This window comes from Pantherophis guttatus, chromosome 7 (assembly GCF_059756535.1).
Source record: "Pantherophis guttatus breed Tessera chromosome 7, ASM5975653v1, whole genome shotgun sequence".
Lineage (NCBI taxonomy): Eukaryota > Metazoa > Chordata > Lepidosauria > Squamata > Colubridae > Pantherophis > Pantherophis guttatus.
Window position 1 is genome coordinate 83,541,892 of NC_142069.1, and position 18,113 is coordinate 83,560,004.

General features: G+C 43.3%; 1 protein-coding gene across 1 annotated transcript in view; it reads left to right on the top strand.

The window, feature by feature from the left end:
* Positions 1 to 4,780: 4,780 nt before the first annotated feature.
* VWF (von Willebrand factor) overlaps positions 4,781 to 18,113 on the top strand; it is a 195,543-nt gene continuing 182,210 nt past the window's right edge. Inside the window, exons 1-5 of the mRNA XM_060684131.2 lie at positions 4,781 to 5,526; positions 7,273 to 7,330; positions 8,941 to 9,090; positions 11,673 to 11,775; positions 14,098 to 14,306. Of these exons, the coding sequence (XP_060540114.2) occupies positions 5,494 to 5,526; positions 7,273 to 7,330; positions 8,941 to 9,090; positions 11,673 to 11,775; positions 14,098 to 14,306 (553 nt within the window). The 5' untranslated portion in view covers positions 4,781 to 5,493. The remainder of the gene's footprint in view (positions 5,527 to 7,272; positions 7,331 to 8,940; positions 9,091 to 11,672; positions 11,776 to 14,097; positions 14,307 to 18,113) is intronic.

Genomic DNA, 18,113 nt, shown 5'->3' on the forward strand with positions numbered 1-18,113 from the left:
TCCAAGAAAGCCTCTGGAGCCTGGGGAGGGCGATAAACAGGCCTTCCGGACCCACCTTTTTGCCGTCACGTGCCAAAAGCGGGGGGACCACGAGAGGGGGATCACATGCACATGTGCAGGGTGCAGGGTGCGGGGGGCATTGAATTATGGATGTGGGCATGCATGCACACGACCCCCCTGAGCTCCCCCCGCTTTTGGCAAAAAGATTAGCCATCACTGGTATAGGATCTCTTGCTTGAGCAGGGGGTTAAATTAGAAGACCTCCACGGTCCCTCCCATTGTTCTGTAATTCTTGAATCAGCGCATTGTTCCATCACACAAACTGACTGGCAGACTTGGGAATGATACGCATAATCAGCCTGCAAATTGCAAAAGGCTTTCTCTTATCGTATTGATCTATCTTCCTTAGATCTCTTAGAGTTGCAAGGCATCAGGGAAGAGATACATCTTTTAGCGTTAGAAAGGTGTTGTGGTCCGCCAGCAGCCTGCGGAGCTGGCAGCGGAGTCAGACAGTGAGGAGGCTGAGGAAGAACATGGGCCTGTCCTGGAGGCTGGGTAAGGCCCAGATGAGGGATCTGCGTCGGAGGCAGAGATGGGGCCAGAGCCATCTGGGAGTGAGGTGCGGACTCAGGAGCCTCCAGAGGCTGAGAGCAGAGAGGGAGAGGAACAGGAGGAGCCTGTTCCTAGTGCACGCATGAGAAGAGCTGCCAGAAGGCAAGAGCAGCTAAAGCAAAAAGGACAACTCGGGAGTAGGGCCAAGAGATGATTGGCCCCTCCCATAAGGCTTAAAAGACCATCAATGGCTCTTGGACTTTTTGTCGGAAAACAACGTTGATAGATTTGTTTCTTGTCTTGCTGCATTTATTTCTTGTCGGCGTCTTCTGCTTCTGAACTTTTGCCAAGAAAACTAATCATAAAAATACAAATAACAAGATCTAACAGCAGAGGTAAATTTCCATGATAGTAAATAGAAATGGCTGTCAATTATAGATACAAAATAGAATTCAGAATAGAATACAGAATAGATCGTTGATTGTAGATTAAATGGACATACAGTATGTAAAATCTGGCAGATTAATACTAATCTGTAGTATCAACATAGGAGGTTGCTTGTTTTCTATCCAGATCAGGCACTTACTGGAGGCCACATAATTGTAATCCAGTCCAAGTCAGTCATCCTGCAGCACTCTGCTGGCCGAAAACTGGTGGGGGAGGCATTTTTGCCCTCCCTGGGCTCCAGAGGCTTTTGTCAAGCCTCCAGGAGGGCGAAAATGGCCTCCCCAGGCTCCGGAGGCCCTCTGGAAACCAGAAATGGGCCCATTTCTGGCCTTCCTGAACTTCCGGTAGGCCCGTTTTTCGCCATCCCTGAGTCTCCGTGCGCACCTTGCACTTATCTGCATCTAAAATGGGCCACGCGGGGACTCCAGGGAGGGGAGGAGAGGGGAGGGGTGGGTGGGGCCAGCCAGGAGTGGGATTTGGGGGTTCTCCAAACTGCACAGAATCTTAGCTAGAGGTTCTCCCAAACCCCTGCAAACCCCCAGCAGCGGAACTCTGTGTGTGTGTGTATTATATTGCTCTTTCTTTCTATAAACAATAAACTACATAGTTTTTTCATTGTTGTAAGCGGCCAAAATCATGAATTTGAGATGGGCAATCATATCAATTGAGATAATAAAAATAAAGAACAGACATGCTCAGATTGTTAGCATTAATACCTTAAATATAGGAAGAGTCTGACCCAACTTCCATTTCCAAGAGTGCAAAGCATTTTGGGGAAAAGTCCCATTAAGATCCGTGGTGGGACTTACTTCTCAATAGAACAAACCAGTGTAGGATTGTGCTGCCAAGTTACCTAACTAGAATCCGTTTCGGAATCAGGAGAGTAGACACCGGGACAAGGGAATTGGTGCCTCCTGCTGTCAAGACTGAAGATACTGTATTTATTGGAAAGGGATTACCAATGAGTCGGAGAGGCTCACATTCACCAAGAGGCTCACATTCAGCAAGAGACAAAAATCTTGGTCACCATGATATAAAAAAGATTTGGAGACCCTAGAAAGAGTGCAGAGAAGAGCAACAAAGATGATGAGGGGTCTGGAGGCTAAAACATATGAAGAACGGTTGCAGGAACTGGGTATGTCTAGTCTAATGAAAAGAAGGACCAGGAGTGATGTGATAGCAGTCTTCCAATATTTGAGGGGCTGCCACAAAGAAGAGGGGGCCAACATCAGGGGTGAAATGCTACCGGTTTAGACCGGTTCGGGAAAACCGGTAGTAAAAAATGCTACCGGTTCGGGCGAACCAGTATTTTTGACAATCAGCTGGGCGATGATCAGCTGTGATGCGTGATTTAGATTAGCTAGAATCGTTGGATTTACTGCTTTCTAGCTGATCTAAATCGCGTGGCACAGCGGTTTCCACCCCCCTTGCTGTTCTACTTACCTTTGCAGACTCAGAAGGCTTCAAAATGTTCCTTTCTTAGCACTGCACAGGCAAAGTGCACGCTTGGTAGCAGACTCACAATTCCAGTAGCAGACTTCAGAGGATTTCAACACTGGTCAACGTATTTTCCAAAGCCCCTGAGGGCAGGACAAAAAGCAATGGGTGGAAAATAATCAAGGAGAGAAGCAACCTAGAAATAAGGAGAAATTTCCTGACAGTGAAAACAATCAGTGGAACAACTTGCCTCCAGAAGTTGTGGGTGCTCCAACACTGGAGATTTCTAAGAAGAGATTGGACAACCATTTGTCTGAAATGGTATAGGAGTTATGAGCAAAGGGTTGGATTAGAAGACCTCTAAGGTCCGTTCCAACTCTGTTGTTAATAACAGTAAAGATACTGTTGAAAAGTGAATGGTGTCATGTTTTGAGGTCGTCTCAAATAAATTGCATTTCAAACAAAGTCTTTGATGAAAAACTCCCATTTATTAAGCACGACATTCTAACTCTGACTCCATCGCAGCCAACACTGACTTCCAGACCCAAAACCCTCCCTTTGCGTTCCCCACTCCTCTGCACTCATTGGCCATCTTCCAAGTCACTCTACCCCTAATCTACTGCTCCAGCTCAAAGGAATTTCCCCCCTCCCATCCCATCTCCTAGGGGATATTATCTCCAGGGAAAATAAGTAGGGCTCACCGGAAGTCAGGAAATTGGCTGTTTTCAGCCTCCAGAGGGCCTCCAGGGAGGTGGGGAAGGCTGTTTTCACCCTCCCCAGGCTCCAAAAAAGCCTCTGGAGCCTGGGGAGGGCGAAAAACAGGCCTACCAGGCCCAAAGGTAATCTTTTTGCTGTCATGTGCCAATAACAGGGGAAGCACGAAGGGGGGGGGGTCGTGTGCACATGCACAGGTGGGTAGGGCATGGGGGGACATTGAATTATGGGTGTGGCCACACACACATGTGACCCCCACTGCACTCCCCCCGCTTTTGGCACACGATGGCGAAAAGGTTAGCCATCACTGCCCTATACCATTCCAGACAAGTGGCTGTCTGGTCACTTCTTAAAAGCCTCCAGCGATGGAGCATACACAACTTCTGAAGGCTTAATTTTAATAGATTTAAAGATAGATAGAAATTAATGAATTTTAATAGAGTCGATTAAATCCTTCATCCAGTTCCCATATCTCTTGAATGAGGGGGTTGGAATGTGCAAAAGACTGCCATGTATTCAAGCAATCTACCTATCTGTATATTAAAGAGTATAGCAAGCTGGAGGAATTAATTGGTGTTGGCTCACTCAATTTTCATCCTCTAGGAAGGATATTAGTCCGCATAAATAGGGCTGATCCGCTATGTGGAAAGTATCGCTTTTATTGATTGTGAAAATATTAAAATGCATTTGCTTAATTACTTGTTTTCCTGACTCCGTAACATTTATTTGAGTCCCGTATACTCATTTGTCTAGGTAACAGAGGTGGTATTCAGCTGGTTTGAACCAGTTTGCCCGAACTGGTAGCGGAAATTGAGGGTGGGCCTGCCTATCCGCCCCGGCTCTATGCCATCCTATTTGGATATGTTTTTGAGACCGGGCGCATGCCCAGAATGCACGCACACCAGCAAAGCACATGCACGGAAGGCCGGGCGCATGCATGGACGGGGCGCCTGCACTCACACTTGTGAACCAGTAGGGAAAGTAAGTGAATACTACCCCTCCTAGGTAGGTGAGAAGGAATTCATACCAATTAGATGCAACCCTTTGCACTTTGCCCCTAACGCAGAGATTTCTCTGATACACCTAAACTAGATAAAGTGTTGTGGCCTGTACGCGGCCTGTGCAGCTAGTAGCTGATTCAGACAGTGAGGAGGCTGGTGTGGTGCTGCGCCAGCAGCCTGTGCAGCTGGCACTCGAGTCGGACAATGAGGAGGCTGGAGAAGATGTGATGCCAGAGGCGGGGATTCAGCCAGGGCCTTCAGAACCTCCAGAAGCTCCCTTAAGTGAAGAGGACGAAGAGGAGGAGCCTCTTCTCGATGCACGGGAGCGCAGAGCTGCCAAAAGGCAGGAGTGGCTCCTCAGGAGGAGGTCTCCTCAAGAGTAAGGCTTGGGGCTAATTGGCCACTCCCTTAGCCTATTTAAGGAGGAACGCCGACTGAAGCAATTTGCAGGGAACAACTTCATTCACATACCTTCGTGTCTTGTCCTGCTTATCTTATCAGCTTCCTGCAAATTGCTTCTTGGCATTCTGCCAACCATAGTAAGCTTTCCGTTATTATTCTTTGAATTCTTGGCGGCTGTTAATGCAATTAATTAGCAGCCGCTGTTGTAAAAGACTGGTTTATTCAGTAAACTAAGGTTTGAACTGACTTTGTGTGTGCTGCATTTTTGGGGTCCGTAGCTGGGGCAGAACATAAAGGCATAGGAAACAAACAAACAAACTGAGAAATGTTGAGTTTATGATCCATTTAGAATCCTAGGTCTGGAAGAAACCTCCAAGATCTTCTAATCCAGCTCCCTACTCAAGCAGAGATCATCTATCATCCCCGACAAATGGTTGTCCAGTCTTGAAAACCTCCAGGGATGGAGCACCCACAGCTTCCGGAGATAAGGCTTTCCAACTGGTTAATTGTCCTCAATGTCGGGAAATTTCTCCTTACTTCTAGGTTGGCCCTCTCTTTAACAAGCTTCCACCCATTCCTTCTTGTCCTGCCCTCCGGTGCGAGCTAATCCAGCATTTCCCCCTTCTTTTTTAACTGGCTTTCACATCTTACTTGCCATACCCAAGCAGAACTTTTTTTTTATTTCAAAGGTTGATCTGTCCTGCAAAAGTATTTAATACGACTTCCTTTCATTGTTTCTCGCGCACCATTAAAGCATTTGATTTTCCTGATCACAGCATTGTGTTAAGCACTGGGAGGAAGCAACAGCCTGCCTTTATCTTCCCTTCGAATGAACAAGAGTTCCTGCCTGGCTTGTACAATTGGGAATAAATAGTCGGCAAGGCCAGTCCAATGTAGCCTCCTGCAACCGAGAGGGCTGCGACCACAGAGAGGCTCACGAATGATGGACATCGGATCCTGGCACAGAGCAAAGGTATCCAAGATGGTCTTTAAAGAGACCACATGGCCAACGCTCCATGCATTGAGTGTTGGCCAGTAGACCAACTCTCACTCCAGGGTCTGTGGATAAATGGGAGGAGGGGAGACCTTTAAGATGAATACTTGCTTAACATTATTGTTCTGATTTTATTTGAGGCGAACAATTTTTCCTAGAATAAGGGCTGGGCAACAGCTATGTACTTTTAATGAAACAGCATTCTCGATGAACAATGTGTTGGGCGCAGTGATCATTCCTGAATTTTGGATAGGAGCAGAATCAGTAGAATTTTGGATAGGAGCAGAATCACTAGAATTTTGGATAAGAGCAGAATCAGTAGAATTTTGGATAGGAGCAGAATCACTAGAATTTTGGATAGGATCAGAATCACTAGAATTTTGGATAGGATCAGAATCACTAGAATTTTGGATAGGAGCAGAATTACTAGAATTTTGGATAAGAGCAGAATCAGTAGAATTTTGGATAGGAGCAGAATCAGTAGAATTTTGGATAAAAGCAGAATCACTAGAATTTTGGATAAGAGCAGAATCAGTATAATTTTGGATAAGAGCAGAATCACTAGAATTTTGGATAGGAGCAGAATCAGTAGAATGTTGGATCAAAGCAGAATCACTAGAATTTTGAATAGGATCAGAATAACTAGAATTTTGGATAGGATCACAATAATTAGAATTTTGGATAGGAGCAGAATCAGTAGAATGTTGGATCAAAACAGAATCACTAGAATTTTGAATAGGATCAGAATAACTAGAATTTTGAATAGGAGCAGAATCACTAGAATTTTGGATAGGATCAGAATAATTAGAATTTTGAATAGGAGCAGAATCAGTAGAATGTTGGATCAAAGCAGAATCACTACAATTTTGGATACACCAGAATTTTGGATAGGACTAGAATCACTAGAATTTTGGAAAGGAGCAGAATCACTAGAATTTTGGATAAGAGCAGAATCACTAGAATTTTGGAAAGGAGCAGAATCACTAGAATTTTGGAAAGGAGCAGAATCACTAGAATTTTGGAAAGGAGCAGAATCACTAGAATTTTGGAAAGGAGCAGAATCACTAGAATTTTGGATAAGAGCAGAATCACTAGAATTTTGGAAAGGAGCAGAATCACTAGAATTTTGGAAAGGAGCAGAATCACTAGAATTTTGGATAAGAGCAGAATCACTAGAATTTTGGATACACCAGAATTTTGGAAAGGACTAGAATCTCTAGAATTTCGGAAAGGACCAGAACCACTAGAGCCTAGCAGATTGTTAGCTTTTCATTGGGTGTTGGATTCCAACTTGGCAATCAAGTTCAACTAAATATAGTCTCCTTCTAGATCCTCCAATGGGATCCTTTTACAGTTGCATTGAGCTCAAAGTAGTTTAGAACTTGTTCTGATGTGTGATTTCTTTTTCTTTTTTTTTAAATGCTTCCCTGGGGGCTTGCCTTAATTTCTAGGACTTTTTTGACTGCTGTAATCATAAACTGTTGGAGTGACTACCAGCAATGTTTCTATGTAGGTTTCAAATGGTTTCATTGGGGGAGCTGAGTTGACTAGGTGTAAATGTACATGAATGAAAAAAAAAAAAAGCAATGGATAGGATTTTGCTGGGCTAACATTCTTGTCTACCCTTCCTTGGAGCAAATCCAGTGTAATCCAACGACCACAGGATTGTGCTGCCCAGTTGGGATTTTTCTCCTAATTACTCTTTTTTTTTTAATTATTTCATAGATGATTGGATCCAGATGTTTACTCCTGCTGCTCTTAGCCCTGCCTGTATCAACTCTGGGTAAGAAGTCCATAATTTGCCCGCTCGGTTACGCTATCATTGTGGCATTCTTGTTCAAACAACCAGCGCGATTAGTGCATGCATTCTGCTCAGCGCGTAGTCAAAATATTGTTGCCTGTTAGTGACTGTCAAGTCATTAGCATGTATTAGCACTTTGCACACCCCCAGAGGTCTAAACTTATATCGGGTTTTGTCCCCTGCAATGACCTGGTACAAAAGGTTGCAAGTCATTTGAATCCAAGCCTTTCTTACTGATTTTGCTAACCAAACTTGGGATTCTTGGGGCAATCCTAGCAAACCAGATAGCGGTTTAGAGTATATCAATGAAACTTGTGATTTCCCAACTTGATCCATTCTCAAGCCACAGGAGGAAAGGACGAGTGGTGGGACTCAGCCGGTTCGCAACACTTCGGGAGAACCGGTTGTTAACTTTCTGAGCAGTTTGGTGAACTGATTGTTGGAAGAAATCCTTAAGGCAGAGAACCGGTTGTTAAATGATTTGAATCCCACCACTGGAAAGGACCACTGCTGCTTTTCCTTCTTTGTCCCATCTCAAATCTCTGGGCTTTGCCAAAATAAAACTTTGGGGTGGGTAGGTGTAGAGAGGAACCCCAAGAGCTACCTTGCTCCTTGGCTTTTCTCCTTTTTCTCTGCAGCTCGTGATGGTTGTCACGTTTAGTGAAAACCCTGCCCGTCTCTTATTTTGACTTCGTTTCACGGAGGGGTTGAGAGTAGGGCAGGCCTATTAGAACTGCAGAAAAAAACAATGGCTACCAACCTGCCTTCCATTGAGGGCCTGTATACTGCACAAGTCAAAAAGAGGGCTGTGAAAATATTTACAGACCCTTCGCATCCTGAACATAAATTGTTTCAACTCCTACCCTCAAAACGATGTGAACTGCACACCAGAACAACTAGACACAAGAACGGTTTTTCCCCAAATGCCATCACTCTGCTAAACAAATCATTCCTTCAACACTGTCAAACTATTCACTAAGTCTGCACTACTATTAATCTTCTCATTGTTCCCACCACCCATCTCCTTCCACTTATGACTGTATGACTGTAATTTTGTCACTTGTATCCTTACGATTTATATTGATTGTTTCCTGATTGCTTATTTGTACTCTATGACTATCATTAAGTGGTGTACCTTATAATTCTTGATGTACGTATCTTTTCTTTTATGTACATTGAAAGTATATGCACCAAGACAAATTCCTTGCGTGTCCAATCACGCTTGGCCAATAAAAAATTCTATTCTATTCTATTCTATTCTATTCTATTCTATTCTATTCTATTCTATTCTATTCTATTCTATTCTATTCTATTCTAAAAAAAATAAATAAATGTGTGACTGGCTGTGTGGAATTTCGATTTTCTAGTTTGAATGTCGAATGTTGCCTGATACTTGTCACCTCATTTGAAAATGGTAGAACTTCATAGAATGTTCTATACCAGGGGTCTCCAACCTTGGCAACTTTAAGACTTGTGGACTTCAACTCCCAGGAGTCTGAGAGTTGAAGTTCACAAATCTTAATGTTGCCAAGGTTAGAGACCCCTATTCTATACATATGGACATCCTACGTTAACTAATCATGATCTTGCAGGGCAAAAAGAATTCTCTCCGCCATTTGCACGCTGTAGCCTTTTTGGAGGCGATCACATCAAAACCTTTGATGAACTGCTGTATGATTTTGCCGGAGACTGCAGCTACCTGCTTGCTGGAGACTGTGAGAAGAGGTCTTTCCTCTTACTTGGTGAGTTTAAACTGCCTTTTGCATATGCTATTGAATGCTTCTGGAATGTTGTCTGAAGTTCTCCAAGTTTTTGGAAATTGGAAGAACGAGCAATTCAGCTAAATATAAGGGAGCTTGCTAGAAATGGAAGCTGTTCAACATAGAACATAGAATAATAGGGTTGGAAGAGGCCTTGGAGGTCTTCTAATCCAACCCCTTCTCAAGCAGTAATACTATTCCAGAATAATGGGCTGTCCAGTTTCTTCTTGAAAACCTCCAGTGATGGAGCATTCACATCTTCTAGAGGTCAGCTGTTCCACTGATTCGTTGTCCTCACCGATAGGAAATTGCTCCTTAGTTCTAGGTTGAATTTCTCCTTGATGATCTTTCAGTCGTTACTTCTTGCCTTGCTCTCAGTTGTTCTGGAGACTAGGGTGAGTCCTTCTTCTCTTTGATAGTCCCTCAAGTACTAGAAGACTGTTATCAGATCACCCTAGTCCTTCTCTTTGTTAGACTAGACATACCTCATTCCCTCATTCATAGTATGCTTTTACCTCCAGACCAGGGATGAAATGCTACTGGTTTGCACCAGTTCAGGCGAACTGGTAGCAGTGGCGGCAGGTGGTTCAGAGAATTGGTAGCGGAGGCAGTGTGAGGCTCTGCCCACCCACCTGGATGTCGTTACTTCCTGGGTTTAACCAGGAAGTAACCTGTTTTTGACCCTCTGCGCATGTGCAGAGGGTCTAAAATAGCATGTGATGTGCACGCACTTTCGAACCGCTAGGGAAGATAAGTAGATTTCACCCCTGCTCTAGACACCTTATTGTCATTGTCGCTCTTCTCTGCATTCTTTCTAGGGTCCCACTAGTGTTAAGTTGATCCCACCCAACTCAAAACCTCCCAATAAATGACTTGCACCAATCCTGTCCTAGATAGCCAACCATCTCTCTCAGTCCCGGGTTCTGCTTCCAGTATCTTCTTACCTTCCTCCCATCCTAAATGGAAACATAAATCTGCTTCAACATCTTTTTTTTAAAATCATACTGTCTTACAGGATCCTCCTTCACTAGAGATTTCAGACAGATTTGGGACATCTGTCTATCACGAATGGCATGCCACTAGATGATGATGATGATGATGATGATGATGATGATGATGATGATCATCATCATCATCATCATCATCATCATCATCATCATCATCAATGCACCAGGGATTGTCACTTTTGCAGGTTTTTCTATGATTCCTCGAAATTACAAGAAAAGTCATTTTGCACTTCTGTTAAAATTGGTTGAGAATGCTTTTGTTTAATTTGAACTTTTTTGCAAGGTTGCTGGTTCGCATTTTTCATTTGTTCCATCTATCCATGTAAAAAACGGATGATCTTTTTTTAAAAATTGATTTTCTATTAGTTACATTTCTTAGTGCTTAATAAGCATCGTGTTGTCTGGGTATTTAATTTGCTTAGCAATATAGATTATATTCTTAATCCCCACCCCTTTTTTTCAACCACTGATAAAATAGATTTCATGTTTGATAATATTCGGTGTCTTCCTTCTGTTTAATTTTCAATGTAAGTCTATCCATTTCAGCACAGTCTAGTATCTTCTTAATCATCGCTTCGTCTCATGGTGTTTCTTCATTTTCCCACTATTGTGCGAATATAATCCTCGCTGCTGTTAAGACATGTAATATTAATTTTTGATTTTTTGATTTGGATGGCCTTGAAGATTTTGCATGGTTTTTGGGAAATTGGCACACCGAAGAGCTGGTATATGTTCTGCCCCAGCTACGGACCACAAAGAACGCAGCACACACAAAGTCCGTACAAACCTTAGTTTACTAATTAAGGACTACTAATGAGCTTTCTTAGTAGTTGTTCAAACACAAGTACAGTTTAAATTAGTCTTTTCTGAACAAGGGCTGTTAATTTAACTTCATTAACAGCCGACAAGAGTCCAAGAAATAATAACTCAATTCTGAGGTACAGTCTTTCAGATAACCATAAGCTTACTGTGGTTGGCAGAATGCCCAGAAGCAATTTGCAGGAAAAATGACAAGAGAGAAGCAAGAGCCGATCAGATATTTCTGGAATCAATATGTGAAAGAATATGAACAAAGTTGTTTTCTGCAAATTGCCTCAGTTGTCGTCCTTCCTTAAATAGGCTAGGGGAGTGGCCAATTAGCCCCAACCCTTACTCTCGAGGAGACCTACTCCTGAGGAGCCACTCCTGCCTTTTAACAGCTCTGCGCGCCCGTGCATTGAGAAGAGGCTCTTCCTCTTCTTCCTCTTCACTTATGGGAACTTCTGGAGGTTCTGAAGGCCCTGGCTGAATCCCCGCCTCTGGCACCACATCTTCTCCAGCCTCCTCATTGTCTGACTCGGGTGCCAGCTGCACAGGCTGCTGGCGAATCACCACACCAGCCTCCTCGCTGTCAGAATCAGCTACCAGCTGCACAGGCCGCTGGTGGGCCACAACAGTATAACACTAAATACAAGCAGTAAGAACAATTGCTTCTCATAATTTACCCATAATTGTTAAAAAGGAGAACAAGCCAATGATTGTTAGTAAAAATGTTACTAACCTTTTGTTCCGTTTCAGGTGACTATCACAATGGGAAAAGAACCAGTCTTTCTCTGTACCTTGGAGAATATTTTGATATTCATGTATTCTTAAATGGCACTGTGACTCAAGGTGAAAAAAGGTAAACATTTTGGTCACGTCGACATCAATACGGGAAGTCCTCGACTTACAACCATTCATTTAGTGACTGTTTGAAGTTACAATGGCACTGAAAAAAGTAACTTGACCATTTTTCACACTTACGACTTTTGCAGCATCCCCATCAAAATTCAAAAATTTGATCAAAATTCAGATGCTTGGCAACTGATTCATACTTATGATGGTTGCTGTGTCCCAGGGTCATGTGATCACTTTTTGTGACCTTCTGACGAGCAGAGTCCATGGGGGAAGCCACATTCACTTAAAACAGGGGTCAGCAACCTATGGCTCCAGAGCTGCATGCGGCTCTTTCGTCCCTCTGCTGTGGCTCCCTGTCAGGTGATCCCACCATTGGCTGGCCCCGCCCCTCACCCTCCCCTCCCAGTCACTCCTCGCCTGGCCTGAGAAGGTAAGGGCGACAGTGGGGGATGGAGAAGCGACCAGGACAGAGACAGAAAGATACAGAGAGAGGGGGAGAGAGACATAGAGAGATGCAGAGAGAGGGGGAGAGAGGGAGGGAGAGGGGAAAGAGAGGTGTCAAAAGGATTTTGTGGTACCCTGTGTTTTTTAACAACTGGTTCTATGCCCTAATGACCGACTGGGTAGGCATGGCTGGGGGGGGGTGTCATGTGACTGGTGGAAGTGAGTGACATCGAGTTGGTCACGCCCACCCAGGTTTTGTGGCTCCCTATGTTTTCTTTTCTGTGGGAAACGGGTCCAAATGGCTCTTTGAGAATTTAAGGTTGCAGACCCCTGACTTAAAAACTGTTCCTAACCTAACAACTGCACTTAACAACTGCAGCAATATAAATTATGATAAAGATTAATGAGTTTATAGAAGCATATATTAACACCCCCCCCACACACAGCAAAGGGTAGCAAAGAGATGGTCAAATTGATTCTTTTATGCAAAGAAGAGAATATATCTAACCTTGTTTCTATTCTGAAATTGCTTCCGAATTTTGTACTTGCAATGGAAAAAAAATACAAAACTTGTTTTTGTTAACTAGGCAGGCTTATTGTTATAGGAATGGCTTGTACATACTGTTGTGTAAAAGCAAAAAGTTGTGGTTGTAATATTGTTAACTGTGTTAAAAAGAGTAGGACGTTGATGCCTTTTTTTTTCTTTATCTCCCTTTGCACTATATTTCTTTTCTTTTCCCTCCCCCTTTTCTTAAGTTTTCTAATATTTTTTTTATTATTATTTTTTATTATACCCTGTTTCCCCGAAAATAAGACATCCTCTGATAATAAGCCCAAACGGGCTTTTGAGTGCATGCCCTAAAATAAGCCTCCCCAAAAAAATAAGCCCTCCCCGAAAATATTTAAACGTAGAGCTGGAAATCAGATAAGACAGCAAGAGGAGCTTCATCTTGCTCCATGCACCCCAAAATAATAAGACCTCCCTGAAAATAAGGCCAAGGGCTTATTTTTGCTCAGGGTTCAATAAACTATAAGACAGGGTCTTATTTTCGGGAAAACACGGTACATTTTCTTTTATTATACATCACGTTTCCATTTTTGCAACAACAGTGTACTGCCTGTATCACGTCTCTTTTAAGTATACATAGTATTATACACCCTGATTATAACCATTGTTCTCATAATTATACATTGTAGTCTCTTTTAAATATACATAATTTTGTACGACTTCTTTATAACCATTATTCTCATAGTTATACCATAACACTCTATACACTTGTCACTGTATACACTCTAATCTATAGTCAAGTACAGCCCAATGGTATTATTACTTATAGTATATATGCTTATATCTATCTATCTAACTATCTATCTATCTATCTATCTATCTATCTATCTATCTATCTATCTATCTATCTATCTATCTATCTATCTATCTATCATCTCTATCTGTCTATCTATCTATCTATCTATCTATCTATCTATCTATCTATCTATCTATCTATCTCTACTTTGTTAATCTTCTTTCGTTATTGTTACTAATCTCTGGACCTGTTATCTAACCGTTTGTACAATAAGTCCCATGTTAAGTAATACTCTGTTTCCTTTTTATCCTTAATTTCTACTATTTTTTTTAAAATTTTTACTTTGTATTTTATACTTTGAAAAACCAATAAAAATCATACACGAGGAACAACTGTGGCAAGACAGCTCGTAAAACGGGGCCAAATTTACTTAACAACTGTCTCGTTTAGCAACAGGAATTTGGGGGCTCAATCATGGTCCTAAATCAAGGACTATCTGTATTCCAGAATCAAAAGTAGTGTATTCTATTCTGCACCGGATACTAAGGGAATCTCTCTTTCCTCTTGTAAAAAAAAAGGATTTTGATACCGTATGCCTCAAATGGAGTCTTTCTGGAAAAGGAAGCCGGGTATTATAAGCTGTCTGGTGAGGAATATGGCTTTGTGGTGAAGATTGACACCGGCGGGAATATCCTTCTAAGCCTTGCAGAGAAACACTATAATAGGACATGTGGACTCTGTGGGAATTTCAACCGATTTGCTGAAGATGACTTCATGACCCAAGAAGGTGAGTAGTCAGTATGTACTGAATAGTATCTTTTGGTATTGCCTTCTTTCCAGTAATGTTTACTTGAAAGCTTCTAATATTCCTCACTCATTATGTGGTTCTTCATTGTGTCTGGAGCGTATCTCTTTGCAGGACATCTGTGTCACCCTTGTGGGGCAAGCTAGATAAGAATCACAATGAGCTCATTCTACTTGATTGCAAAGCTACATTCGCATAATCTTGCAAGTAAGGAAGTACACTCCTCCCCCCTCAGGTCTTCTATACAGACTGAGAAACTAGGGAAGATCTCTTTTGAGCCTCTTCCTCACCTGTTCTGCAGCTTTTATTTTACTTTATTTATTTGTCAAGAACATATTAGGTAATATATATAAGTATAAGCATGAATTGAATACATAAAATAGATACAAATAGAGGAAACATTAGGACAGGGACGGTAGGCACACTGGTGCTCTTATGCACGCCCCTTACAGATATCTTAGGAATGGGGTGAGGTCAACAGTAGACAGTCTTAGGTTAAAATTTTGGGGGTTTGGGGAAAAAACCACAGAGTCAGGTAGTGTATTCCAGGCATTGACCACTCTGTTGCTGAAGTTGTATTTTCTGCAATCGAGTTTGGAGCGGTTCACTTTAAGTTTGTATTTATTGTGTGCTCGTGTATTGTTGTGGTTGAAGCTGAAGTAGTCATTGACAGGTAGGACATTGTAGCAGATAATTTTATGAGCTATTCTTAGGTCCTACCGAAGACGGCGTATGCTGTCTGTTGACTGAGGATTCCCTTGGCTGAGACTTTTTGCCCAAGGTTTTTCCCACATGCCATTAAAGGAGCCTTGGTAGTACAGTGGTTTAATGCACCCTGTTATTAACACAGCTGCCTGCAATTTCTGCAGGTTTGAATCTTACCAGGCTCAAGGTTGACTCAGCCTTCCATCCTTTCTAAGGTAGGTTAAATGAGGACCCAGTTTGTGGGGGCAATAAGCTGACTTTGTATAAATATACAAAAGTATGAAGGCTATTGCTTAACGCATTGTAAGCCGCCCTGAGTCTCTGGAGAAGGGCGGCATATAAATCAAATTTAAAAAAAAATATCAGTGCAACCAGCCACCTTTGGAAATGGGAACAGTGAAGCTGAGAGAATGGCCATCAAGTGGTTCAAAAACCTGATGTAAAGTTTGTGTCAGAGAGATCCAGCTTATGAGGCTTTGGACACTGCTTTATATGTCCCTCAAGTTTTGGCAAGCTCTCCAAAGACCAATAGCAATAGCACTTGGGCTTATATACAGTTTCACAGTGCTTTACAGCCCTCTCCAGTGGTGGGATTCCAATAATTTAACAGCTGGTTCTCTGCCCTAATAACCGGCTGGGTGGGCGTGGCCATGGTGGGCGTGGCCAGGGGGTGTAACAGGCAGCACTCGGCCTCCTGCACCCCCCCTGGGAGCAAAAACGGGCTGCAGGGGGAGTGCCACACCCCCATGCCCCATTTTGGGCCTAGTATGCCTCTCTGCTGCCCCCTGGGAGCAAAAATGGGCTGTGGGGTTTTGGGCCTAGTAGGCCTCCCTACACTTACTTGGGAGCCAAAACAGGAGGCGTGAGGGGAGGGGAGGGGGAGGGACAATTTAACAACCAGTTTGTCCAAAGTGGTGTGAACCGGTTGAATCCCACCACTGGCTTCTCTAAGCGGTATTCAGGATAATCCCCTGGGGATCCAACTGCCTCCCCCGTCCCCCTCCTTCTTGGGGACTACCTTAAAGGGACAGGCTGCAGCACCTCCGTTCTGAATGGAGGGAGAAAAGTTTGCATTCTCTCTGCTGCATTTAACATTGAATTCTGTGGAATATCAAGAGGCTGGAAGAAGTGAGCGGCGACCGGCTGGGCGTGGGTGGGGCCAACGAGGGGTTATTACTACTGGTTCGGCGAACCTATGCCAATAATCCCCAGCGAGTCACCCAAACCGGTTCGAACCAGTTGTATTTCACCCCTGGCCTAATGCCACCTATTCTACACCTGTCTGTTTGGTTTTCCTTGCCTAAGTGTAAGACCACTTACTTTTCTTGCCACTGAATTGTATTTTGTTGGATAGAGTCAAGTATTCAAGTCTGTCAAGATCTTTCTGGATCTTGAGTCTATCTTCTAAAGAAGATAGCTTAGTGCTGTCTGAAAATTTGAAGAGTTCCTCTTCTATCCCCTCATTTAAATCTTTTATGAAGATGTTGAAGAGAACCAGGCCTAAGACTGAGCCTTGGAGTATCCCTCATGACTCTTAAACTTTAATGACAGCCATGAACTCTCATGAATAAAAAGAGATGATAGGCTCAAGACCCAGATGGATCTTGACAGACGTGAACACTGGGCCTTACCGAACAAAATGAAATTCAGTGTAGAGAAAAGTAAAGTCTAACACTTAGGCAAGAAAAACCAAAAGTAGACATACAGACTGGGTGAAACTAGGCTTAATAGCAGGGATCTATTGAGAGGGATCTTGGAGTCTTAGTTTTTTTTTTTTGTTTTTTTTTTTAAATTTGATTTATATGCCGCCCTTCTCCGGAGACTCAGGGCGGCTTACAATGCGTTAAGCAATAGCCTTCATACTTTTGTATATTTATACAAAGTCAGCTTATTGCCCCCACAAACTGGGTCCTCATTTCACCTACCTTAGAAAGGATGGAAGGCTGAGTCAACCTTGAGCCTTGGAGAGATTCGAACCAGCAGTAATTGCAGGCAGCTGTGTTAATAACAGGGTGCTTAGACCACTGTACTATCAAGGTTCTATTAGTGGATATCAATAATAGTGGATATCAATTAAATATGAGCCAACAGTGTGTGGTGGCAGCCAAAAAAAACCCAATGCAATCCCAAATTGCATTAATAGAAGGATACAATCAAGATCAAGTGAGGTACTAATACCACTCTATAAAGCCTTAGTAAGACCACACCTAGAGTACTGCATCCAGTTTTGGTCACCACACTATAAAAAAGATGTTGAGACTCTAGAACCATGATGGTGAACCTATGGCACGTGTGCCACAGGTGACACGCGGAGTCATATCGGTGGGCACGTAAGCTCAGCTCCAGTGCACACATTTTTGGGCCTTCTGGGCCATCTGGAAGTAGGAAAACAGGCTGTTTCCTGCCTCTGGAGGGCTTTGGGGATGGGGAAGGCCCGTTTTTTGCTCTGCCCAGGCTCCAGAGCCTCTCTAGGAGTCTGGGGAGGGCAAAAACAGCCTCCCCCCCCCACAGAGGCCCTTTGATGGGACTGGAAGTCGGCAAATGGGAGCCTGAGGAGAGAAAAAGAATGGGCCTACAGAGCCCAGTGCCATCATGTGCCAAAAGTGGGGGGAGCACGGGGGGGTCGCACATGCATGCACGGGGGTGGGGCACGGGGCACCCCACCCTCATGCGACCCCCCCCCCGCATGACCTCCATTTTTGGCATGCGATGGCAAAAAGGTTAGCCATCACTGCTCTAGAAAGAGTGCAGAGAAGAGCAATCAAGTAATCAAGATGATTAGGGGACTGGAGGCTAAAACATACAATGAATGGTTGCAGGAACTGGGCATAGCCTAGTGAAGAGAAGGACCAGGGGAGACATGATAGCCGTGTTCCAATATTTGAGGGGCTGCCACAGAAAGGAAGGGGGTCAAGCTATTTTCCAAAGCACCTGAAGGCCAGACAAGGAATAATGGATAGAAACTGAACAAGGAGAGATTCAACCTGGAAATAAGGATAAATTTTCTGACAGTGAGAGCAATCAATCCATGGAACAGAGGTTGCCTCCAGAAGTTGTGGGAGCTTCATCACTGGAAGCTTTCAA